The 25,926-nt window shown below is 41.7% G+C and overlaps 1 protein-coding gene across 1 annotated transcript in view; it reads left to right on the top strand.

The window, feature by feature from the left end:
• Nucleotides 1-24,834, top strand: part of LOC115371772 (CXADR-like membrane protein) — a 75,419-nt gene extending 50,585 nt beyond the window's left edge. Inside the window, exons 2-7 of the mRNA XM_030069289.1 lie at nt 11,522-11,679; nt 12,905-13,103; nt 19,651-19,818; nt 20,545-20,667; nt 22,674-22,815; nt 24,459-24,834. Coding sequence (XP_029925149.1) covers nt 11,522-11,679; nt 12,905-13,103; nt 19,651-19,818; nt 20,545-20,667; nt 22,674-22,815; nt 24,459-24,834 — 1,166 coding nt within the window. The remainder of the gene's footprint in view (nt 1-11,521; nt 11,680-12,904; nt 13,104-19,650; nt 19,819-20,544; nt 20,668-22,673; nt 22,816-24,458) is intronic.
• The last annotated feature ends 1,092 nt before the right edge of the window (nt 24,835-25,926 follow it).

The raw sequence follows: 25,926 nt of genomic DNA, 5'->3' as shown, positions 1-25,926 counted from the left end.
CTTGCTTACTTATGTACTTGCTTATATAGCCTACGTACTCCACTGTAATGGAAATCTCTGTGTTATATCATGTTGTGTACATTTGGCCAGGTATCCACAGGAATAAGAAAAGTACACCAAAAGGCAAACTGGACCCAGAAACTCAAAGGTCTATCATCACTTTTTAATAGAAGAATTGTAGTGTTCTAGAGAAGACTGTACCTTTAAGACAATGTGGGGCATTAAATATATTAATATGCAACACTTTTATTGTTGTTTGGATGCAGTCTGTCCAGCTTACGGAAACATACATAAACTTATAATGGCTCAAGTTTTAAAGTCGACACGTTCAGCAGCCTGATTATATTCTCTTTCGAAGGCAGCAGTCTGTCTTCCTTTGTGCAAATTGGACTGCAGAGTGTGAAACAGGGCAGAAAGCTGAGTTAGAATAGAAAGTAGGAATAGAGCAGAAACGACTGCACATGTGATGGGAGGGTGTTGGCTGCAACCCTCTGTCCATCCAACAAAGCCGGGATCACGCTCTCGTTTTAAAGATCCTTCGTAAGAAATGACTAATGGAAGTTTTCCTGAGCGCAGCCTCTCTCCGCTCTGCTCCACTTCAGTTTCATGTTGCTCTAATTGCCCTGGACCTCAGTCTCGTTTTTTTACAGCCATGTATGGTCTACTTCATGGTTGGTTGGGGTGCTATCCAGCCCACTTCTCCTCCCCAATTAGTCATGTTTTTACACCACACTGTCTGCACTGTTTAGGCCTGTTTTTACAGCCTCCCTGCAAGTGGTAAAAGAATGTCTGTAATACTGTGTCAAGCTGCCCCGCGGCTGTTGCACTAGACTTAATGAAAACCAAACCGACTTTGTGGCTTTTGATAATTGGCAAACTTTTAGATCAGCCAAAGAGCCAATTGAAAGTGGATTTAAATGGTGGTTTAGATTGGCTTTCGCATAATGACACACACACAGGGACGTGCAGAAATGCATTAGCATGCACACACTGATTTTGAATAATATATTTGAATCCACAGAATGAAATAATAATTGCATACATTCCAGCCATTACTGAGATTTAATACAGCTTAGGGACATTTAGGGATGGAGGAACAGCTTGTCCACCACACAGCTCCACTGAACAAAATCTCAAAACCTTTCTGGGCTGGTCTGCAGTCTGTGACCCGCAAAAAGCAACATAGACATACATAAGATCCCTCTCCTTGCTCCTCACAGACAGAAATGACAGCTCATGCATTGAAAATATTAGAAATGCCATCTTTAAAAATTCTCTCAGAATTGAGGGATGATTCAAGAAAGGACTGTTCAGACTCACCTTACAAAAAATGTACACCATGTACACTTAGTCATTCAATTTCAAGCTTATTCCTTATGTTTTTTATCAATTAGGTCTATAAAGGGTCCTCACTTCAATACAATTTTACATAGTGTACCTGCAAAGCATTCAGATTTAAAGCAAGAATGTTTGTAATGCCTCTCTAGCAACCAAAATAACACGATTACATCTTTGTATGCATTTAAATCCAGTGACATTAATGGCCGGTACAAAGGTTGGTAAACTATGTGAGGTGAGGATAAGGCTGCACACCCACCAGCATGCACAAATATCACACATTTTCACAAAAACATTCATTTGTTTTTCTTGAAATTGGTGTTATTCTGCCTATTAGCAGGAAACTATACATTTAAGTCATAAAGATTTATTTTAGAGTTCAGGTGGGTTTACCGTCCACTACATCTCTGCAGACGAACCCCAGCATGCGCAGTAATTTCTGGATGTTGGGTTAAATCAGAGTGCATGCTGTAAAGGTTACACTACAGTTTGCAGCACCTAAAGCGAAGAGCGGCTGCATCGCAATACGTGGAGGCTGAAACCAAGAAATCAGCAAACTGCGGGGAAGCCGCTCTCCCCTGCAGCCTCGGTCCGGGCCGGCGTTGTTAAGTGTCTTATCTGCTTCACACTAAGCGCAACTCTCATTGACATTGTGTGTTGGAGTGTGTGCTGTGACCACACACACACATGCACATACACAGTCAGCACCATTTCCCACCTAATGGGCACGAAAGTTGCAAATTGCAGCAAAAAAGGACTTGGTAGCTCAGAAGTGTATTACATATTGATTGGAGAAGGTCAATGCTATGCAGCCGACAGCATCCTTAAGGCAGCTGGTCCAGAGATCCTGAAAGATACAGTAACAATAAAATGTCACTGACACTCATAATCTTAAGCACTCATGCTACATTTTGTGGCTTTCTCATTCAGGGCTTGAAATAGCAACAGTGATTTTACAGAAGTCATAAATCACAGCTTGAATGACGCCAAATGGTGTAACTTTCCAATCAGGAGGCACATACCGATCATATCTGTGAGTTCCCTTAATCATTCTTGGCTGGACGGGGATGCAGCGTCAGCAAAACACATATAAAACTCAGTACAGCATGTTAGTGTTGACAAGGGCATCTCCTCCTACTTTTCATGCAGCAGAAAAAGGAAATGAACGGAGAAATCTACACTTAATTTCGCATGAAGCTCTGCGATGTGAACACGAATCGCTCTATGCATTATGTATCGACACAGGAACGACACTGTGGAGATGGGTGCAAAGGCAAAGTGTTTTTTTTTTTTTTTTTTGGTGGAGAGGACAGGCGATAGTCAGTGTGTGTTCCCGCCTAGAGCATGTCTGTGATCAATACCTCCTTTGCATAAAACTCAGATAACTCCAATAACACTGGAGATAATTTCTTAATTTGATGGCTATTGGTGATGTGAGGGTTTCTTTCTAGATTCACTATTTTGCACTAACGTTCAGCAATCATACAGATACATAGATAGATAGATAGATACTTTATTCATCCCGCAGGAAATTCACAGTTTTTCAGCAGTATCCACAGATTACAGATTAAATAAATAAAAAAAGATTAAAAAAAAAAAATAAAGAATAAGATCTAAGTACAACCCAGTGTGCAAAAAGCAATGTGCAACAAAAAAAAAAACAGAAAAAAAACATGTGCATGGGTGTATAAAATGTGCAGAGGTAGGTCAATGTGCATATTTAGAAGAAAGAAAAAAAAACATACAGGCAGAAAAGAGAGAGAGAGAGAGAGAGAGAGAGAGAGAGAGACCAAGTTCTCCACTGACAGTAGACTCAAAAAAACAGAATCCAATACAGTCACAAAACTTGTGCTCTCCTGCTGTGATTAAGTTTATTTTTAATTTCAAACTATAAAAGACTATACTCCCATTTATGATCCCAAGGCATCTTGGAAAATGAAATGTTGGAATCACTAATTAAACTAGTAGACAAGGGAAGTTGAGGGAAGGTGGATTCACCAAAAAAAGTAAATTCCAACACTTCGTCATAATATAGTTTCAGTGCATTGAACATCACAGATAGGGATGAAAATCATGATATGATTCATGATACTTTGTCTGTTGCAGGGTTGTGCATCTCTGCTCTGTGGCCAATCCAATACACATCTTAATGCACTGACAGTGATCTGATACATTAAAGATACATAAGCAGCAACTACTGACGCGATACAATGCAATTCAACAATTTGAAACACAATGCGATTTGACCTGATGCAGTGCGATATGATGATGCAAAGGAATGATGCAATGCAATTCAATGGGTTTGATTATTGATTAACCAAATAAAATTATGACCTATTTTAAACAGGTTGGTTTCACAAGTCATGTACTTCAGGTTAACATTACAGTTCACTTTCTCTGTGACACTGTGAGGCTCGATATCTGTACAGATAAAGAATGCTATACCGTCTGTTGTTGTCTTTGAACAAGTGTGTAATAAGGTTAGCTGTGCTGCCTGTGTACATTACAGCAGTATGGCAGATTTTGCAAATTGCATTTGATTTGTTGAGTTGTCTGTCTCTCTTGTAAAGTCCATAATGTTTCCAAACTTGTCGATTTGCTGGTGTGTGTGTGTTCTGCCGCAGCCACCTTCAACACATATGAGTTTGTTGTGACGCCCCTAACCCATACTGCTCTGCAGTCGGTGTCCACTCCATAACGTAAGGAAACAGAGGGAAAATACTCCATAATATCAAACTACTGGATGGGCCATGTTTGAAAAATAAAGGCTTAAAACATCTAATAATGAAATGGATATGATTTTATTTATGCAAAGACGCAAAAAACAATGCATCTTGATTTCATCCCAAAATTATATCTATTCACGGCTGCTCTGCCATTGCACACTCACATTGTGCCCGTGTGTGTCTGTGTATCAAAACGAATCAGTTAATCTTCCCATCCCTAGTGTGTTGTGATGTGTATTGTGATTGTTATTGCACTATTGTGCAATTCTGGATGTCTTTTTTTATTATTTTTTTTTATTTTACACTGAACTATGGAAAACAGCTGAATCATTCTTCCAAAGACAATTATATTGTCAGTCAAATTTACTTTGCGCTTTTACCTTTTGCTGCAGGCCTAAAGATATCAACAACCCTGCAAAATGAAAGCATGTGGTGTTTTTTCCTGATTAATCTGAGCCTAATAAGGACAATGTAGGCTCGCATGTTGGTCTCATCACCACAATACTTGACTTTTCTCCGGTATCATTTGCAAACAGCAGCACTCACATCCAAATCGTCTTCACCTTCTAAACGATTAAAGTTCCTGCAGACTTTTGATTTAACGTGTGGAGCTGCAGCACAAATCTCTATGTGTCTTTAACTCCTGTGATGACAGACTTGATTCCCATGATGCCACAGCAGAGCAAGTAAATGTTAGTTTGAACAGGTCACATTGTGTTTTGAACCTTGAATGAAAAAAAAAAAAAAAAAAAAAAAAAAAAAAAAAGTAATGATTCATGGTCAGCATGATGATAAAAAAGAAAGAATTTGGGACTTGTAACTGAATCAGTCTATTTCCCATCACTAATTAGAGATAATAATGATATATAAACATGTAAGAGAATGCAAGGGTGGGCTTGATGAGATATGTATGAGCATCAATAGGATGTCAGTGTTTATATGATTGCGTGCGTGTGTTTGTGAATGTGTGTGGGTCTGTGCAGCTTCTGTGACATATGCTGGAAGGTTTAAATATCAGCACTGATTGAATATCCAGATATGAACAAGCCATGAACGCAACGATAGTGGAGGTGACATTCTCACTTTCCCATCAAAAGTAAGACGGCACACATCACAGACTTCATACACCATTTATTTTCATGTTAGGCATCCTGCATTCCCAAAATTACAATGAGATATCTGCCTTGTTTACTGCTGTTGCACGGAAGATGCATTGAACTGTAGAGCAGTACATTACATTACATACATTAAATTACATTCTAGCAGCAGTGGTGGCTAAATCAGGAGTGATAGAGAACAATGGAGTGATTCATCTTGAGTGTTGGTTCCCCTCTCCCTCCCTCAGTGTTGGTGGCTACAGTAAAACGACTGCACGCACCAGATAGCAGCTAATGAGCAGAGAAACAGGTAAAGGAGCGGGGCAGAGGGATGCAAGATGCCGTATGTGCATTAATCACTGGATGTCAAACAAACTCTGCAGGCCCACAATCATTCAACAGAGCTCAAAGAAGTTTTTTTCTGCTTTCTTTGGAATGTCTTGTCCTTAAGAAGTACAATAAAAGGTTGTCTGAGCAACTGACATCTGTTAACAAGACATACAGCTGGTCACAAACCTTTCAAGAAACAGTTCCCTGTCTTTTCCTTTTAGACTAAGATTTCATGTCGTGAAAATGTCTTGAAATGCAAATAGAGAGATACACTTTTCCCCATCATGGGAGGATTATGTGAAGGAGGCATGACTATATAAATATGTAGGAATCAACATTAAAACAGCAGGATGGAAAGAAAAGGTGTAGAGGCTGGGCTGGTGGAGGGACAGACACATTTATCTTCAACTCTGACTGTGCGGGTTTGATTCCCAAAGCCTTACCCTTAAATGAACCAAAATCGTTCTACTTGCCTGAACTTAAACATCAGCTGACTTTTTTACACTGTGAACAGGTGAAAATGGTTTGTCTCCAGTCCATGCTGTTTCCACACAATCTAATTTGTGGTAGATGAACGGTAATCATGTCCACCAGGTGTAGTCTGGGTTTCAGACTTTGTATCAGTTTGCCGTCTTTCCATTTCAACTTTTCTCAGAATGCCCTCGCTGAAAATGTCCTTTGTTTCTGCCACAAGCCAAGCTGTCAGGAACTTGTGTTTGCACCATCTTTTGTCCCGTTGGTAGCACGATCTAAAAAACAAGCACAAACAGATTTAGCTGAAATTTGGTGGAACAATGGCCGTCTGTTCAACGAACAACTGAATGGAGTTTCATGATAATCCAGATTTGGCATTGCTACCATTCGATAAACAGAAACCATCATGGAGGCTGTGACTTTGCAACTTTGGACAACTGTTCAGCGCTGGGGAAGGCTTGAGCTCTTACTAATGGCTTCTGGCTATGATTCTGAATTTATTGTGTTTTTTTTCCTATTTCATTTGTGTGGTGTTAAAGGAATAAAATGAAACCTTTTCTTTCAGCCGCTTTTGGACCTACTCATGTGGTTCAGTGCGTTGTCCTGTTGCTCTGTATTGTGAGACCTTGATCCTGGATACTGGCTGAAAACAACCTTGGTGGCTTAGATACAACAATCAAAAATTTTCCCATTAGCGCTTTCTATTAGCGCAGTTTAGATATGCAAATTCTTGGCACAATGTCCTGTTGTGGTAACAGCCAAGGTCTCACTGTGATAATCTAATTCGTTAAGCAGATTTTCCATACATTAGAGTATCCATGAGCTGGGCTGAAGTAAATGAATGGGCTTTCCAAACATGGTGCAGACTTACATTACGAAAACCTCATCATGAGACAGCGGAAAGAGAGAATTAATGAGTGTTAGGCAAGCGGTCATTGTTCTTTTCTGTCAGCTAATATTTCATGTTGTCTGGAGAAGAAAACAAAGAGATTTAGGTAGTCAGCAAAACTGCGTTATACATGGGAGAAACAGCATGTACCATCTATCATTAGATACGGGATGACCCAGTGGACAGATGTGCAAGGCAAAAAATATTTGTAACTTTTCCATTTAAAAATGAGCATGTAAAAATTTCTGTGACTTGGAAACTGTGTCTGTAAGCAACATTTCTACCTAAATACATCATAATTCACGTAGAAATACCTGGACGGGACATCTTTGATCTGAAGATCCCTTCCAAGGTTACCAACCATCAAGGCCGATTTTTCAGTGTGGTGTTGCTATTGCATTGTATTTCTGCTTTATTAGATAGTACACAGCAGAGAATGACAGGAAAGATTGGCAGAGATGACAGACGGCAGGGGTCATCGGCTGGGTTTGAACCCCCGATGTCATCAATGCACAGCGCACGCCTTGGCCAAGCCAGCCACCGGGACATGTATCACCTCGCCTTTTTTTTTGCTGGATTTTTACACTCAAGATTTTCTGTTACGCATGACTGGCCGAGCATTTATGTGTTTGTGTCTTTTCCCATGAGCAGCCGGCTGCAAAATGCATGGACATTAATACATGACCACACTATCAATGCCCTCTCAGACAGTTGTTTCCTCTGAACAAGCACAGGCTCATCTTGGCAGGTCATCTTATCTTTAAACCGAGGACATCAGTCTTTCTTACAGACCTTATAATCTATTTGAAAGTATTTTAACACAAGAAGTTGTTGTTGTGCTAAGTATGTTGCCAAATCCATGCAAAAAGTGTAGTGGTTTTCTTTCTTTCTTTGCCTAGTTATGTGTGGATGGATGATCTGGGTAGGCTAAATATGTCGCACCTCATTTCCATACAGATTTTCATTGGGTTTCATCCCGCCACACTCTGGTAAAGTATCTCCACAGTGGTAACTTTATTAATGATCTGAAGTCACTGTGCTCTGAGTTTTTATGAATATGGGCCAACATGTCTTGTGGCCACCTTGCATTCTGGTCTATTCAGGCCACAGCCTTTGGAGAAATTGGTATCGCTGCCTCCTCGATGATGGATTGCTCCCTGTTTTTCTGTGCAAGATGGCGAGTCTAGAGAGAAACCCTTGCTCTGAAAATGTGGAAAACTTCCTCTCTAGTCAAAACCCAATGTAATCGCACTGGAAAAGTCTCGAACTCAAGCTCAAACAGTGAAACTATAGCAAGTTCAGATATTACACTATCTATGTAAGGTAGGTTGATTGATTTCTTCTGTGTCCTGGTGGCAACAGGTGCCTGTTTGAGTGTGGAGGACTTCATTACCCAGAAGTCCTGTAGGCCACTGATCATGAGTCCAGCTTTTTCTTGATCACTGCTGAGGGATTTTTGATTTTGTTTATTTTCGATTCTTAGGTCAGAAATGACGTCTTGCCACTGTTATTCTGTGGAAATTATTACTGTTATTATAACAGTAATAATTTCCACTGATAGGATGAGTCTATGGTGCCTCGGTCAGTACAGATGGGAAGCTCTTCTCCATTGCAGCCCCTTTTTTGTGATTGAGGCTGATAAGATAGTGTGTGTTTGTAAAACATAGCTTAGTCTAGCTATGCAGTGTACTGTATAGCATATCAGAAATCCATACATCCTCCATTGCTGCTATACCTTTGACTTATTGTTGTGGAAGCTGCACAACCCCTTTATATCCAGGTTGCAGTGTGAACTCTGTGGTTACTGATTCCCTGGTTAAATATACCTAAGCATTGCAAATTTGGCATAATCCCAGCTAGTAGTGACCACCCATCTGACAACCAGCCAGCAGAGATACAAAAACGTAAATGCAACATGAAACAGTTTCAAAGATTTACTTTATTATTGTTCATGTACAAAAAAAATCACTCATTAAAAGCAAGTGAGCAGCCGTGTAAACATAATTGTGCATACGATTTGAAAGAAATAAACTTTTGTCAACAAATGATGAGGGATGTAAATTCACCTCATGAGACATAGAGCAAAAAGTTCACATGCTGCATCCATATTTTTGTTCATTCTATTTACTTGGCTGCAATAATGGCTGAAACACCATAACTCAAATACATAATGCACCTAATAAATACATGCTGTAAACTGCACCATATTGGAATAAATGTGACTGCCGTAATGTCACACGTGTAGCTAAGACATTTTACTTAGATGTTATGAATTGCTTTGATTCTTAGATTAAGTTATTATATTATAAAGTACTTATAGGTGAGGAGTGGTATGCCTCAGTGCAGCTTCTGGCTACATCATTAATCTTTTACCCTCGTGTAAGCAGAAAAAGCAGCCTGAGATCCTGCAAGGAGAGTCCCAGTCTAGGTTAAACTCAAAGAACGATAATGTTTCTGTAACTAGAGCCTTAGACTTGGGAATGGCCTGCACAGGGAAATCTGGTTAGTCAGTAAAATCCGTGTTAAAGGCAAGAAATGTTTTGCAACCTTAACCTTAACCGTGAAATGCCTAGAGGTAACCTTTACACTAAGCTCAAAGCAGCCGTAATTCTAACCCTGAACCCATAACTCTAAATGGACTGTATTCAGATTTACAACTAGTAAGAGTTTTAGTGGTGCATTTAGTGGTGCATTTGGTATTTATTTTTATCACTTGTCATCATTCCCTCACACCACTTAGAAAATGAAAACCTTCCCCCACGGTGAGATCCAAGAGCAAAAAATTGCAGCTACAGCGCGCGCACGATGCAGAAGAAGGCACACTTAATGCAGTTCATGCTTGTTTTTGAAAAAGAAAGACCCCCCCCCAAAGGATGAAGGATGAAGGGGGATGAAGAAACAAGAAACAATTAGGAGATCTAGAAGAAGTGAGCTTGAAAGCAGAAGTTTGTCCTCCTTTCCTTTTTTATTTTTCTATTTTAAGTGTTCTTCCTTAGATCAGAGCTTTCTGTGGTAGCAGCCTCCGAGCCCGGGCGATGTGCTGACTTGCATATGAGCGAGCAGGCAGGAAGGCAATGTGACTTTCGACAGTTTGAAGGGTAACCGGGTCCATGCTGTGTCCCGCTGGCTCCCAGTGCCACTATAATTGGTCCAGCGAGGACTCTACTGGGAGGAGGAGCGAGTTTACTGGAGCACAACTCACCCCAGGGCTTCTTCAGAGGAACTAAGAGGCTCCCATGCACCTCTTTTCTGTGAGCCACTGTTCTAGCCAAGAGGCTCCGGCCCTTTTGTGGTGATAATCGCTTATGGACAGCAGTGTGCATGTGCATATGCCACGTGCACACACACACACACACACACACACACAAGTGCAAAAACACGCAAACTAGACACACGCCTGTTCATACCTATAAGCACACGCACACACATTAGGAACACATAGGCGTACAGCACACGCGCACATATGCACATATACAAAAAAAACTCACACACACACACCAGTTCATGCTTATCAACATGCACACTGTCTGATTCTACAGGTAAAACACACACGCATGCAAGTGCACGCACACATTTTTTACGGGTCTATTTTTGTCCTGGTCTCCCCGCTGGGCACGAATGCATGCAGCCACCAGGACATCACAGTCCGTACAGTTGATCACTGGCCAAAGAAGGATAAATAAATAAAAGGGGGGGAAACAATTGAAGGCTCAGGCTTTCATCCTCAGCCTCTTGGTCATTCTACCCCAGAAAGCACTGCCAGTATCGCTATCTGTCCTGTTGCGGTTGGTAAGCTGATATCCCATCTGGATCGTACCCATTGTACCATGTATTTGGTCTGTTACAGGCCTATTGTCAGTGTAACCTGCTCAGGATTGGATGGCGTGGGTGAGCGGGGACTTAGCTCTTGGTTCCCAATTACTGATGATAGAATGAGGCATTTATGGTTGACAGATGATATTTGGTACGCTCTGGTTCAATCTAACTGTGGTGATAGTGCACTTTGTCCGTGAAGAAAGTACTAACATTGATTCTTTTTTTTTTTGAGGGAACTGTCATCTAATCGGTTCTAAAATTGGCCACAATTATTTCCACCATTTCTCCCCTAAAAGCTCACCTTTCAGGTACCACACCATACCTTAAACTGGAATATTGTTGGAAATTCTGATTCAAGCAGTCGTGCACAGCTCTTGTGCGAAATGACAAATCTCCAACAGCAGTTGAAGGCAGCAGTGTTGGATCTAGTCCCTAACTGGTCCACGTTAAGTGTGTGAGTGTGTTAACATTTGGTAAATTACTTTAATGAAGGTGCAAGAAAATGAGTGTGGATAGCTGAACACTCCAGCTGCCAAATGTGGAGGTAGCACTGCAAATTGCCCAAGGCAGATCCTCCACAAATTTGGAAAGCGAAATGCCGAGGACCTATAAGCTCTTTTTTTTTTTTTTTTTTTTTTAAACTTGTAGCAAAAATAGCCATGAATGTTGTTTTATTTGAATTGTGAAATTAAAACCTGGTGCCACATTTATCTGTGTTTGTTTTGTAACACCTAAGGCGATGACTAATACCCGGAACTCCTTTCAGTATTTTATATGATATTTTATATAATATTTTATATGATTCCTATGCGGTGAACTGACCTGTCTCTCTTCTCTCTTCCTTTTGGCAGTCTTACTGGGTGTGCTGACAACATGCGCCCAAACAGAGATGAAGAGGGTTGTTGGAGACAATGCCACGCTGCCCTGCCACCATCAGTTCTGGGTGGGTGATGCCCCGACGCTGGACATTGAGTGGCTGTTCCTCAAGCCCACCAACAGGCAGAGAGTGGTAAGATAATCAGAATCAGCATCACTTCATCTTTTTCCTCATTTATGTGTTTGCATTTAGGTGCATTTTAACATCAGTAAATAACTTTTGCATTCATTTTGAGGCATTAGCATGGCAACCATAAACAGGCAAGACGAAGAAAGCGGCCATTATCAGCCATTATGAGCCTTTTCCACCGCATTTACACATTGCATGCCACCATGTCATATTCGGCAGGAAATCAGCTGCATTGCTTTATGGCATCAAACCGGAAGAGGACGCTCATCCTCAGCACAAATGGATTTAATGCTGTGTCTGAAACACAAGGCAGGTACCAGCACAGTGTCAAGCAAAAGCGTGTAATAGACACGCTGGTCGACCATAGGAAAGTATGTCAGTGTCATCTTTAGTGCCACCTAGGCATGAAAAGTACATGGTTATATGAAGGGGCAGTAACATGAAGTAGTATAAAGGAGTATAAAGGTGTAAGTTGGGATGGTCGATGGATCAAACACACCGATTTTCCCACAGGTGACCGGACATCAAATCCAAGTGCAAAGCAAGACCGGTTTGAAGCTATACAACTTATATTTATGCACTTATATCTCCACAGGTGTGTGATAGTTTGGGCTTTATTTTACACAAAAAACATAACATTGAGGGATATCCCATCCAGGGTAGGATCTATGCTGCCTTCAAAAATGTAGGCACCTCTTTAGGCAGTGTTTTTTTTCCCCATAATTTGATTTGGACATGATTTTCTGCCTCTGAATACAGCCTGGTAAGCTGGCAGCATTTTGTCTGTTTGTCATTTCTGGTCATTAATGATACAAGAAAAATTGGAAAAGAGTGTTCATGCTCATCAGTAAAGTGAAGGAGAGAGCCTTTGACCCAAACTCATGTGCCAGGAAGAAATGTCTTAATTTAGTGAAATAATTTTTTGTTCACAATAATAATACCAAATTTTGACCACCATAAATTAGTCTTTTTAAATGGGATGAGATGCGTGACGTACACTCAATTCTAAGAGTACTGTAACATGAAGATGGTTGTGACACCAAAGCAATGTGAACACCATGATCCAACAGATCAACAAATCCATTTAAATCATGCATTGGAAGAACAAATAAAGTTTGAATATTACCACAGTACTGTACGCATGCACCTTGATTAAATTCCATCTACCTCATTTACCCCCACCCAAACCCAACAACATGCTCACCCACATGTTTCCTTTCCCCACCAGGTGATCACCTACTTTGCTGGCAAGGTGTACGACCCCAACGAGGCAGAACGAGGCCGGGTGGCTTTTGCAGGGGAGTATTTGAAGGGCGACGCCTCTCTGCTCATTCGTGACTTGACGCTGACGGACTCAGGAGAGTACAGCTGCAAAGTCAAGAATGACGGAAAATACCACTGGAGCACCATCAGCCTCATAGTGCTGGGTAAGTGGCTGCCCGTCCTTTGGGGTTTGGAAGGAGAGAAACCAGAAATCAAGGCAGGGCGCACTGAGGACACTTTACCACAGGAGGTGTAATGAATGCCACCGAAGATACTCAGACATCTCATGTTGGCGGTGTTCACGCTTAGTTAGTTACACTTAGGTGGAGAGTGTTTTTGCGGGACCGAAGCGCTGCACGGAAGTTTTGTGAAGTGGCAGAAAATGACACGCCAAAACCTGTGTTTGCAAATGAGAAGCTCTGAGCACTAATTACAAAACTTTGATGACATTCTTTCAGCTTTAAACTCTGCTCTTACAATATAGGCTACTGGTAGCATCTGACAAATTAACCCTATAAGGCCATTTGTATCATATATGATACACATTTTCAATTCCATTTTTCGTTTTCAGTTTAATCAATACTTGACCAAATACTGTTGTATACCTTTGAACACTTCCCCTGTTCACCCTGGACCATACCATTGGCACTTCAAGTACATATCATATATCACACACCAGAAAGGTCGTGTAATAACATAGTTTTTGATTTTTCTTTTTTTTATATATATTCTGTTATAGGATATATATATTCTGTTATATAAATAAAGGGTTCAATTTCAAAAAGTTGGAATTTTCTGCCAATTCTTTCATAGTTCAGGCTTTATAGGGTTAACTATCTGAAAAATTAAAATTTGTTGGCATGCCATCACCTGTTGTATTGCATTATAAGTAAACCTCTGGTGTTTTTTTCCTAATGAACTACAGTTCTGCATCTTTCTGATAGTCTTACCGCGCCATATATTTCTGTTCCTATAGAAAACTGCAATTCATCAGAATTTATTGATGTGATGTTCAAAAAAGAGTGAGTCTTGGGAAGGACAGTAAATGCTGATATTTTGCCTTTCAAGTAGTAAGGGTACAGAACTTGGAGGCAGAGGAACATAATAAAAAAAAACTCCACTTCCCCTGGAATTATTATTAGCTACTCTAGAAGAACTATGCTCGCCAAGTTATTGGTAATATCCTCCATATCTGCAGCCTCATACACGTTTACATGTGTGTTTCTTCAGAGAGGAGATCAGAGTACAGTGGACGCGCAACACCCATCAAGCAGTTTGGAATAGAATAGAATAGAATAGAATAGAATAGAATAGAAAGCCTTTATTGTTATTTTACGACTACAACTCAATCAGGAGTGCTCATCCTGATCAATGCAATTAATAAGATAATCATAGACCAAGAACAAGCACACGTCCAATAAATATGAAACTAAAACAAATACTTTGATAATAGAAAGGATATTGCACTGAGTTTTCTGACAGTGGTGATAAATCTGACGTGAACGCACATGAAAGCAACTGGATTTTTTTCATGTCTTAACTTTGCAAACACACAAAAAAAGTGGGAGCTTCCGAGCCCTGATGAGGATGAGGAAATGACGAGACTACTCTCCATTTGCTAGCTGATACATAAATCTTTATTACAGGTGACTCAGGTATGACCTTGTATCTCTTAATCATTTTTCATGCAGCATCACTAGTCATATACTGCACTAAGTCTATACAGACTTTTAACATGTGTTATTGGGATAACATAACATAAGCAAGCAAGCCAAATACTTAACCCCCACCTACCTCAGGCCTTTGTTACTCACACAACTGGATGTGTCACAGATTTACTGCCATTCTCCACAGGCTCAAGAGCAAACGTAACTTTCCAGTAGATAACTGGCCTAAATGAACCCCAGCGGTTCATAGCATCCATTTCTGAATAATTCACTGCTTCACCTTCTAGTCTACTGAACACACTCCCTCTCCCAGAAGCAGCTGGACTTGCACACATAAGTGCATCAAGTCATTTCTTACAGCAGTTCACTCCCACTCCCCGCTCCACCACAGCGATCTCCTGGTCTTGCATAATGGTTGTTCATCGGGTTTTCCACCTCATACCAGATGTCAAGTGTTCTGGTTGCATATTGAGCCCCTTTCTCACTCCCCCTCCCTCTAAACCAGCCCTAGAGACACCCACGTAATGACACTTCCAGAATAAGACATCACTGTGACCACGCTCATACTTTCTAGTACATCTTCCACTTTCTTTTTTGTTCGCTCCCAAAGCTATTTCTTTGCCCTGTCACTCACACGACCCGTTCAGTTTAAATTAAAGGTTGGAAAAGCACAGTGGGGGCTTGTCATGCTTTTCAACAATAACTGCAACCCACTGCATAAAATCTGCTTCCCGTTAATTAGATGTGATTCGGAAATTTACGGTGTTAGTAATTGCTGTGTCAGAGTCAGATTTCCATCCTTCTATTCTGAGCAGTGGCGCAGGTGACAGCCAATGGAATCATTATGCTAATTGCAACCTGATCTCACAGAAATCCGTGAAATGAGCACGACCTCTTAACAACGCATTGCGTGCTCCTGGCACATAACCTGTTATAATTACGTCTGGCCACCACAGAAACAGCGTCCACTGAAAGTCAATTAGGATCCGTGTCGTATGGCCACCACGCAAACGCTGTCCACTGAAAGTCAATTTCACGTGGGTGGTAGTTCATAGATCCCGGAAGTGCAAATTTAATCAAAATAAAATAATAAAATAAAAAATAAAAAATCGCCAGTTTTCTAGACTAGACCTACCATATTGACCCGCATAAAAGACGACCCTGATATTAAGATGACCCCTCTTTTTCAAGACCATTTTTTGGAAAATAGGCTACTTTTTATATGGACAAAATCTTGTTTGAATAAAAAAGCCACCGGCCTGCATCAGGCGGGTCGGCCGCGGCACCGGCTGGTACCGCGCCCACCCGGTCAGGTCTGCGGGATCTGACAGGTGAGCGGTCAGTGCCGCGGTCGGCCCGCCTGGTGCCATGGCCGGTAGGAGTAGTATCTAACATGGAAGGGCGCAAGCCAGTAATTTCGCCTAGGGCGGCACATAGGCAGAACCGCCACTGTATAGTTTATAATGTCATCATTTTCATATTTTTCTAGTCCACAAAAATCACATTTTAAGCCATTTTGAAATCAATGAACGAAAATTTATTTTAATCTGAAAAACACCGGCGTTACCAAGGCAACGCGCTTCATGCTACCTGGTGACTCCCGGCTTCTCGGCTTCAAAGACGTCACGCCGTGGGTGGTGGTTCATAGATCCCGGAAGTGCAAATTTAATCGGTATTCTGAAAAAAAGGTCTGATTATTAGCCATAACGTTGTAACCACCCAAGGCAGACTTACCACGAGCTATGAGGATGTGTAACGATGGCATGTGTCCACAAGTCCCGTATAATATCAACTTTATTTTAAGAAAACACGTTTTATTTGCGATATCATATCACGGAGAAGCACTACATTACCCATAATCCTAGTGTTTATCAGCGACGTGTCTGAATCGACAGCTTTCATCAATAAAGTCAATAAAATCTAATAAAGTGCATGAAAGTTGATAATGTGCTGATATGTTACGCCATTGAACACAACCCTTTCAGTCAGCGAAACAGAGCGGGTGGACAAACCGTCGGAACACGTCAAAAATAGCACTAAAGATTTATATAGTCTATATATATATTTTTTTTTTCATAACACATCTTTACTCGTGGTATAAACATAGGCTACATGTTAAGGTTATGCTTTTGCTGTTGAAAAACTACCGTATGTATGGTTTTTAAACCTAAATTCACAATGTTTATCCTAACCCGGAAGAGGGGTACCAGAACTACAATTCGTGCAGAGTTGCAACACACAGAGCTGTCCTGCGCCATAGCTTTTGTAGTTCTAACATGTTATGTCTATTATATGAAGTGGTGATCACTAATTTTGTAATCTTAATCAAAGTTTTTGGGTGTGGGAAGAACGCCTGAATGGTCAGATTTTAATTTTTTTTTTCTTAAGATAGTGAAATCATGTTTTTTCCATGTTTTGACACTAGTCGGTGGCGCCCCCTATTGGTTTGCCATCGGACATGATAGTAGAGGTCAAGAGCTTTCCAAAAATGTTGACCCCATGTCTGTGCCATTTTTTGTTGCTGCACTGTAAGCCTTTATAAAAGTGTCTCAGGTGCAAGGTTCTAAGGGCACTTGTGGGGAGCAGGAACTGCCCACTGGTCTCACACTGAGATATGTTACTCCATAGGTCAAGACCTTTCAAACGATGTCTTCATTGTTGTTCTGTGACAAAGTTTGATTTTCATCATGCTCCAAGTCAAGGCTGTCTCAGGTGTACATCTGCAGACCTCTTTTAGGGCCAAGCTTGATAAAATCAGTCAAACTTCTTTAAGGGGGTATGTAATGGCCAAATTTATTTAGAATATTGATGTTAGTCATATACACAGTCATACTTTTCAATTTGGACCATTTCAAAGCTTTTTTTCCCCATAAAATACTCAATGTTTCATATTTCAGATTTTCCCATTAACTTAATATGGCCACCTGAGACACTTTTAAAGGCTTACAGTGCAGCAACAAAAAATGGCACAGACATGGGGTCAACATTTTTGGAAAGCTCTTGACCTCTACTATCATGTCCGATGGCAAACCAATAGGGGGCGCCACCGACTAGTGTCAAAACATGGAAAAAACATGATTTCACTATCTTAAGAAAAAAAAAATTAAAATCTGACCATTCAGGCGTTCTTCCCACACCCAAAAACTTTGATTAAGATTGCAAAATTAGTGATCACCACTTCATATAATAGACATAACATGTTAGAACTACAAAAGCTATGGCGCAGGACAGCTCTGTGTGTTGCAACTCTGCACGAATTGTAGTTCTGGTACCCCTCTTCCGGGTTAGGATAAACATTGTGAATTTAGGTTTAAAAACCATACATACGGTAGTTTTTCAACAGCAAAAGCATAACCTTAACATGTAGCCTATGTTTATACCACGAGTAAAGATGTGTTATGAAAAAAAAAATATATATATAGACTATATAAATCTTTAGTGCTATTTTTGACGTGTTCCGACGGTTTGTCCACCCGCTCTGTTTCGCTGACTGAAAGGGTTGTGTTCAATGGCGTAACATATCAGCACATTATCAACTTTCATGCACTTTATTAGATTTTATTGACTTTATTGATGAAAGCTGTCGATTCAGACACGTCGCTGATAAACACTAGGATTATGGGTAATGTAGTGCTTCTCCGTGATATGATATCGCAAATAAAACGTGTTTTCTTAAAATAAAGTTGATATTATACGGGACTTGTGGACACATGCCATCGTTACACATCCTCATAGCTCGTGGTAAGTCTGCCTTGGGTGGTTACAACGTTATGGCTAATAATCAGACCTTTTTTTCAGAATACCGATTAAATTTGCACTTCCGGGATCTATGAACCACCACCCACGGCGTGACGTCTTTGAAGCCGAGAAGCCGGGAGTCACCAGGTAGCATGAAGCGCGTTGCCTTGGTAACGCCGGTGTTTTTCAGATTAAAATAAAATTTCGTTCATTGATTTCAAAATGGCTTAAAATGTGATTTTTGTGGACTAGAAAAATATGAAAATGATGACATTATAAACTATACAGTGGCGGTCCTGCCTATGTGCCGCCCTAGGCGAAATTACTGGCTTGCGCCCTTCCATGTTAGATACTACTCCTACCGGCCATGGCACCAGGCGGGCCGACCGCGGCACTGACCGCTCACCTGTCAGATCCCGCAGACCTGACCGGGTGGGCGCGGTACCAGCCGGTGCCGCGACCGACCCGCCTGATGCAGGCCGGTGGCTTTTTTATTCAAACAAGATTTTGTCCATATAAAAAGTAGCCTATTTTCCAAAAAATGGTCTTGAAAAAGAGGGGTCATCTTAAAATCAGGGTCGTCTTTTATGCGGGTCAATATGGTAGGCCTAGTCTAGAAAACTGGCGATTTTTTATTTTTTATTTTATTATTTTATTTTGATTAAATTTGCACTTCCGGGATCTATGAACTACCACCCACGTGAAATTGACTTTCAGTGGACAGCGTTTGCGTGGTGGCCATACGACACGGATCCTAATTGACTTTCAGTGGACGCTGTTTCTGTGGTGGCCAGACGTAATTATAACAGGTTATGTGCCAGGAGCACGCAATGCGTTGTTAAGAGGTCGTGCTCATTTCACGGATTTCTGTGAGATCAGGTTGCTAATTGAGGGCTGCACGTTTGACGCATATGCTACACGGTGTTCATGCCTCTGAGCAAATCCAGTGCAGCACTTTGAAGACGTGACAGAGCATCAAAGAAACCCAAATCGCTTTTGCCTGCTGAACTTGAACTGGAAGAGAAGTATTTTTCATGATACGGCTGCTATTACTCCGTAATGCACTTTACAAATGGCGTTGTTGCGTTGATAAAAACCTACAAACCCAGAAATGGTAAATCTGACCTGGTAATCCACATTTCTGAAATAGAAACCGTTCTATCATCGTGGCCTCGGCCTCTTCAGTTGCACTAAGTCTGCTGCAGAGAACGTGAATCTGCAGAGTGTAGTCGCTAAATCTATGCATGGAGTGTGTGCGTGATGAAGAATTAAGGGTTTATGTTTGCATCTGTTTACATGTGTGCAGTGAAGCCGTCCAAGCCGCGGTGCTGGATGGAGGGAAAACTGTTGGAGGGTGGCGATGTGAAGATGAGCTGCAAGTCCGCCGATGGCTCTGATCCCATCCACTACAAATGGGAAAGGGTACTGGACAAGGGCAAATATATTGGAAAACTGCCTCCGCTAGCCCTTATAGGTAAGCCCACTGAGACTCTGTGTTTCTGTGTGTGTGTGTGTGTGCCTGCCTGTCCATTAGTTTTATCAGGAGACCCAAATTTTTACTTTGATATCATTGTTGCAGTTGTGGGGATTCGACTTAATTGGCTCAGGAAGCACGGCGGTCACTCCTTGCACCAGCTTGTCAGTCACTTCAGGTGGACTGGGATTCAAGATGTGATGGACTGTTGGTGCTGTTGTCACGTTTTCATCTATTGGACTCTGTTGAATTTTGTGCTGACTGCTGTAGTCCGCTCTCAAGAGTTAGACTACCGCCAGACTAAGGCTCTTTTTCCTCTTCATGCTTGTTCTCCCAGCGATTCCAGTCAGCACTTATATACCATCTGGCTGTGAATTTCAGTTTGTAGAGAACAACTGATTAAAGCACATTCATGAAATTTAGCATTGAAGACAGTTTTTACCTCTGGCTGCGGAGTTGGATGGTATTTATATTTTGCTCATAGGATATCTCAAAAAAGTTATGAATAGGTTTGCATAAAACTTGAGGAAGAACTGATAGAGATTTCACACTGATTGGCCAAAGGGGCACATGGTAGTGGGCATGGCTTCTTCTCAAACGGATTCATAAAAGGTTGGATGTGTAGTAAGGAGGACTGATTCACTTTTCACACTGCCTGGCCAAAGTAGGGATTGGCAATATTGGCAATTTTTAATGTGCCGTTTATCTTTTTTTTTGTGCTATCAGATTTGAAAAACCCAGAGATTGTGACACTGAAGAACCTGACCAAGGACAGCGCCGGAGTCTACAGATGCACCGCCAGTAATGATGTGGGAGAGGAGAGCTGCACGGTGGAGGTCAAGATGCACTGTGAGTGGATGCCCCTTCCCTGCACCAAACCCTGGATCCAGAGTGCTCATAATCTGCAGTTTATGATTTATGTCTGGAGATGGCTCTGTTACCATCCTGCGGTCACTTATTCCCACCAGTTCTTTCCCCACACCGGCTTTAAAATGTCTGCCCTACCCACTTTTACCCACAAAGAATGCCTCAGTAGAAGTAGTGATTGAAAGCCAGAGTTGGAGAACAATTCCTCATTGTGACTTTTTAAAGGAGCACTTTACTTAAGGCCTGTATATTTTGTATCATTTACTTGAGATATCCTCAGTTTCTGACAAATAAACTGAGAGTGAAGGTTACAAAAACTGTAGTCATTTCTGTTAGAAAACTAGCCGATGCATCCTTTTTTTGTCTTCATTTCATTGAACATGTAGGCGAGTATTGCACAGGTGCTTGTGCATCAGGCATTTTCTAACATGGTTATTTAGCAGTTTTAAGCAGGAGTACACTGGTTTGGGATGTATTTAACATGCAGATGTCTTGTATGTTCGTGAAGACTCCGATAATTCATTCTAACAGAAATACCTAGCTTTTGGAAGCCCCTAGTAAAGGAATGCAAATTAATCTTATTCATTTGAGATTCAATACAATTCAGGGTAAGTAAATAATACAAAATATGTGGTTTTGGGTGAAGTATTCCTTTAAAAGCATATGAAAACCATCAATCATACTTGTGCAGTTTGCCATCCACGCCTGTACTGTAGTGCATTAGGAAATTATGTGCGAGGGATGTGGCACATCTGGAAAAGACCACTGAAATCAATTCTTGCCCATGTGTAACTAGATCAGTCGCACAGCAGTGTCAAACACCCATCTTCTACCACTTTCAATATGGCACAAGACAACCTCTGTTGCAAAACTTTTGGTGTGACCCGCGGGGCTCCCACTGTAATAAAACCCTCTACTGTCATTGATCGGATTCATCAATCACCCGGCTTCCCCATAGGCTGCAACTGACACAATTTATTTCTCCACCGTCATAAAGTTCTGCGGCCCTCCTGAGAGTTTCCCACAAGTTACACAACGCCGAGCCACGAGAGCTATGAGGACAGGGTGTTAACAAACAAAGAAGCCACAAGCATGAACGACTGGGGGAAGATTTGTTGATCATGCCGTGCAATTTGTGGAAACTGTCAAGCACGGCGCAGGCCTTGTTTATATATCTGCACAATCCACATTGTTTGCCTTATTTACAGCGGCTACTATTTCACATCCGTGTGACAGACGGCCACTGGAAATAGGCCCTTATAGTCTGCAGATACCCACACACACTGTCCACTCAGACCAGACATACAAAAAACAAATCAGCCGCTGCTTGAATTAGGGTGTAGACATGTATGCATAATCCTGCGGTAATCTGACAAGAACACTGTCAAAGTTGCACAGATGAAGTTGTTTAAGTTGTACATATCTTCAATGTAGTGACATTAGTTTGGCCTCCATCCTGTTCAGTAAAGATTCCCCAGTATTTGTAGCCTTTTCTGTTTGTTGCGAGCAGAAATTGTTCTTGTTGATGACTAAAATGTGGAATAAATAAAGACCTAAAAATATTTTTGGAACAATAAATGACGCAGGCTTGGTTTAGTTTAATTGCAAAACATTCCAAAAGTGGCTTTGGATGTCCGGAGAAAGTCTGCAAAATGCCCACGTCGACCTCAGAGGAAAAGTCACACCTGCTGTTGCTCCCATGTAAAAGTTTCCCATCATGCTTGTCCCTCATTAGCTGATAATAATTTTGACCACCATATGTATTTTTTGTATTCATTGTTGGATTATAATGTGAAGTATGGCCAATGTTAGTTGACACAGGAGAACAATATCAGCTTGGACAACACTAATCGAGTCTTAGCTGTAATTTAAGCACAATGCACTGAATTTATACTCTTTCTTGCTGTTTTTTTTTTTTTTTAATATTGGAACTTTAACTCTTTTTGTATGTGTGTGTTGGGATTTTTTGTGTTTATCTGTGTGTGTAGATGTAAGGGGCATGGGTGTGGTAGCAGGGGCAGTGGTCGGTGTGTCCTTCGGCGTCCTGCTCATCATCCTCATCCTCTGGTTGGTGTTCCGCAAAAAGGAGATGAAAAAATACGAAGAGGAGGAGGTTCCCAACGAAATCAGGTACAGAACGGAGCAGAGACACTCCCGATCGATCACAGCCGCACGTATTTGCACAGCAACAATGCAGACAGTCCCATGATGTACAGAAACAACGTGATAAAAGGGGGCACTGGCAATGTTTCCTTCTGTATACCAGCTTAAACCATTAATCCCTGCTTCCTTGAGACACACTGCCAAGTCAATTAGCACTAACGTCATCAAAGCACACTCCAAGCAAAGCATAACTATAGGGCTCCATTCTCTGCCCCCCGACAATGCTCCAGCGGTAAGAAATCCAGCAGCACTTCTCCTTCTCAGATAGGGTTCCTAGCTACCATCCTTAAATTATGGCCTGAAATGCTGCCACTATTTGTTACAACAGCGGGGTTTTTTTATTTTTTGCACAACACTCCAGCATTCATACTGTTGCCGATTTGGAGGCGTCAGAATGAATTATGTAGGCTCCAGGGGATGGCTGGCTATCAATAATGTAACCAGCGACAGAGCAAGGGTGAGGCGTGGAATCCAGACAGGCGCTCCTCTACTGTTTCCATATGGAGGGTTAAGTCAGCAGCAAACAAACGCCGACTTTCCTTCAGGGTCGACTAAAGACTGAAGACGGCTGCACGTCCTTCTGACTTTCCTTCAATCTAGACTGAAGTCTAAGCCCTTGTCCCAGCTTGGCCCCTAAACGCTCGGCCTAGACGCCATCTCTCAGATTTGCACGGTCACAGAAACTATGTTTGAGGGTGTCCCGTTACCAAGTGCTTGCTCAAAAGGAAGGGCAAAGCTTTTTAATGCTTTCCACATTGTGCATTTGATACAAAGTTGGATGGATTTTACGTATAAAATATTAAGAAAATGAAATCAGGTACACACTACTACAACTACTGCTGCTAGTAATAAACTGAATCTGTGTAATGTGCCAGTGATGCAATACAGAGGTATGTTTCTTAAGGCTTACGGGCAGCATATTTCCAATAAAACTGAAAACATATACTGCGTCTGTGGCCGGTGAAGGTTCATATCAACATAAAGTGATGACAGAGGGAAGTGCATCCCAGAGCTGCTGCTGCTGCAGTTCATAACTCCTCTCATCTCACACTCCTCATTTGTGAGTGGCCCCGCTTATGCATCACTAACACCTCCGACTGTCACTCAGAACAACAGGGGAGGGCCTAATGGGATGAGGAGCGCAGGTGAATTCACCAACAGGGCCTTCAGAGGAATTTGGGCTGCTACTTAGTTTCCATCTTTTTTCTCATTTTGCCTTTTTTTTCCGCTGTATTAGTATTATTGTGCTACTTCTGGTGTTTTTGCTGTTGTACTTTTGTCATTTTTATATGGCCATATTCATCATTTACTCATGTTTTATTGTCTTGTTTCTATGCCTTCCCATAGTGTACTTTGAAAAGATAAGTGCCTTATAACCTTTAATATTTTTATTAGTAATATTGGTAGTAGCAGTAGCAATAGTTGTAGTAATAGAGGTAGAGGTAGTAGTAGCAGTCATAGTAGTAGTGGTAATAGAAGTGCTTTTATTAATAGTAGTAGCAACAAAAGTAGCAGCAGTATCCATTGCTGCTACTTTTGTGAATGTTGTGTTGGTACATTGAAGGTTTTCTTTATATTGGGGTGATAAATATTTTTTGCGCTCATTTCAGAGAGGATGCAGAGGCCCCGAAGGCCAAGCTGGTGAAGCCCAACTCCCTGTCCTCGTCCCGCTCTGGCAGCTCTCGCTCGGGCACGTCCTCCACCCAGTCCATGGTGCACAACATGGCACCCCGGGGCCAGCGAGCATGTGTTCCCGCTGTGGCGGCCCTCAAGGAGAACTGCCAAGCCCCTGCTTTTTCTCAATCCCCCCCTGCCTACACCCAGAGCGTCCCCAAGACCCCTGAACCACGTACAACCCCCACCTCCACGTCTACCTCCAACTCTAAGCCCAGCCCTCCCCCCAAACTGAGCCCCGGGAACCTGGCCCGCATGGGGGCCACCCCTGTTATGATCCCTGCCCAAACCAAGGCCTTCCAGACTGTGTAGGACACTTCAGGCAGCCTCAGGACAACCGGCTGAACCCGAGGGTTAGACACTGATACCGATCCGGTCGTACAATCCAGCTCTATTCCCACCAATCACGATCGGACCGACGCTGTCAGTGATTTAACTCTCGGAGAATCTTTGCTTTACACAAACAACAAGGACACAAGCCTCTCCTGGTGCCGCTCTTTGACACACCTACGTCCGAGCAACGGCTGTGATGAAAGCATCTGTGTTTTATGTGTTTTTGATTTCGAATGACAAGGAAGCGGCGGCGTGTTTAAAATGAAGAAGCAGTCGGTCGAAACCAGTGAGCGAACGCAGGAGTGCAGGAAAAAAAGCCGGAGCCAGACTGAGGAAGGATAAAATGAAGACTTATCAGAAGATGTTGCATGGTTAAATCTTCTCTCTTTCGAGAAGACGACAGACTGCTCACACTAGCTACAACTGAAGAGGCCAAAACAGGTCACGGGAGAATAGGAACACAGGAAATGCCACCTTCACATCCACTGCAGTGTATTTTTAACGAATCAAACGATGTTGGACGCCTTCATCGACTGAAATACTCCACAGCCATGACCAAACTGAAGAGGGTTCATCTTAGGTTGATATATAAGGCGGATGTGTGGCTCTGATTGTACAAACATGTTAGTTTTACAGACATCATCTGGACACTTCATATTATCCATCGCTACCTGTCACACACATTGCCACATGGACATATATGGTATTGAATTTCTTTGTCACTGCTTCCTATGTGCTGATTGCAGTAGAGTACGTGCTCATGTCTAGCTGTGCACACCCCCCACTTTCAGTATTTTTAGCCGTCAGAAGGGAACATTTCAGTGGACTTAGGTTGGGTTCATTGTGGACACACAATTTCAAGGACAGAGGAAAGGCTAGAATATAGTGCGTATTATTTTGTGTGACATATAATGTACATTATCATGGCGTACCGAGATTTCTGAAGATTGTTACAGGGTCGAGCAGAAGCCCTAATGAGAAAGTGCCACATTTGAATGGTTTACAATTTCTATTTTGTTTATCCTGTTTGGTGCGAAGCATAAACTTTGCTTTTTAATCAGAGAATGAAAA

The sequence above is a fragment of the Myripristis murdjan genome, chromosome 14 (genome assembly GCF_902150065.1).
Source record: "Myripristis murdjan chromosome 14, fMyrMur1.1, whole genome shotgun sequence".
Lineage (NCBI taxonomy): Eukaryota > Metazoa > Chordata > Actinopteri > Holocentriformes > Holocentridae > Myripristis > Myripristis murdjan.
This window is presented reverse-complemented; position numbering and strand designations above follow the sequence as displayed.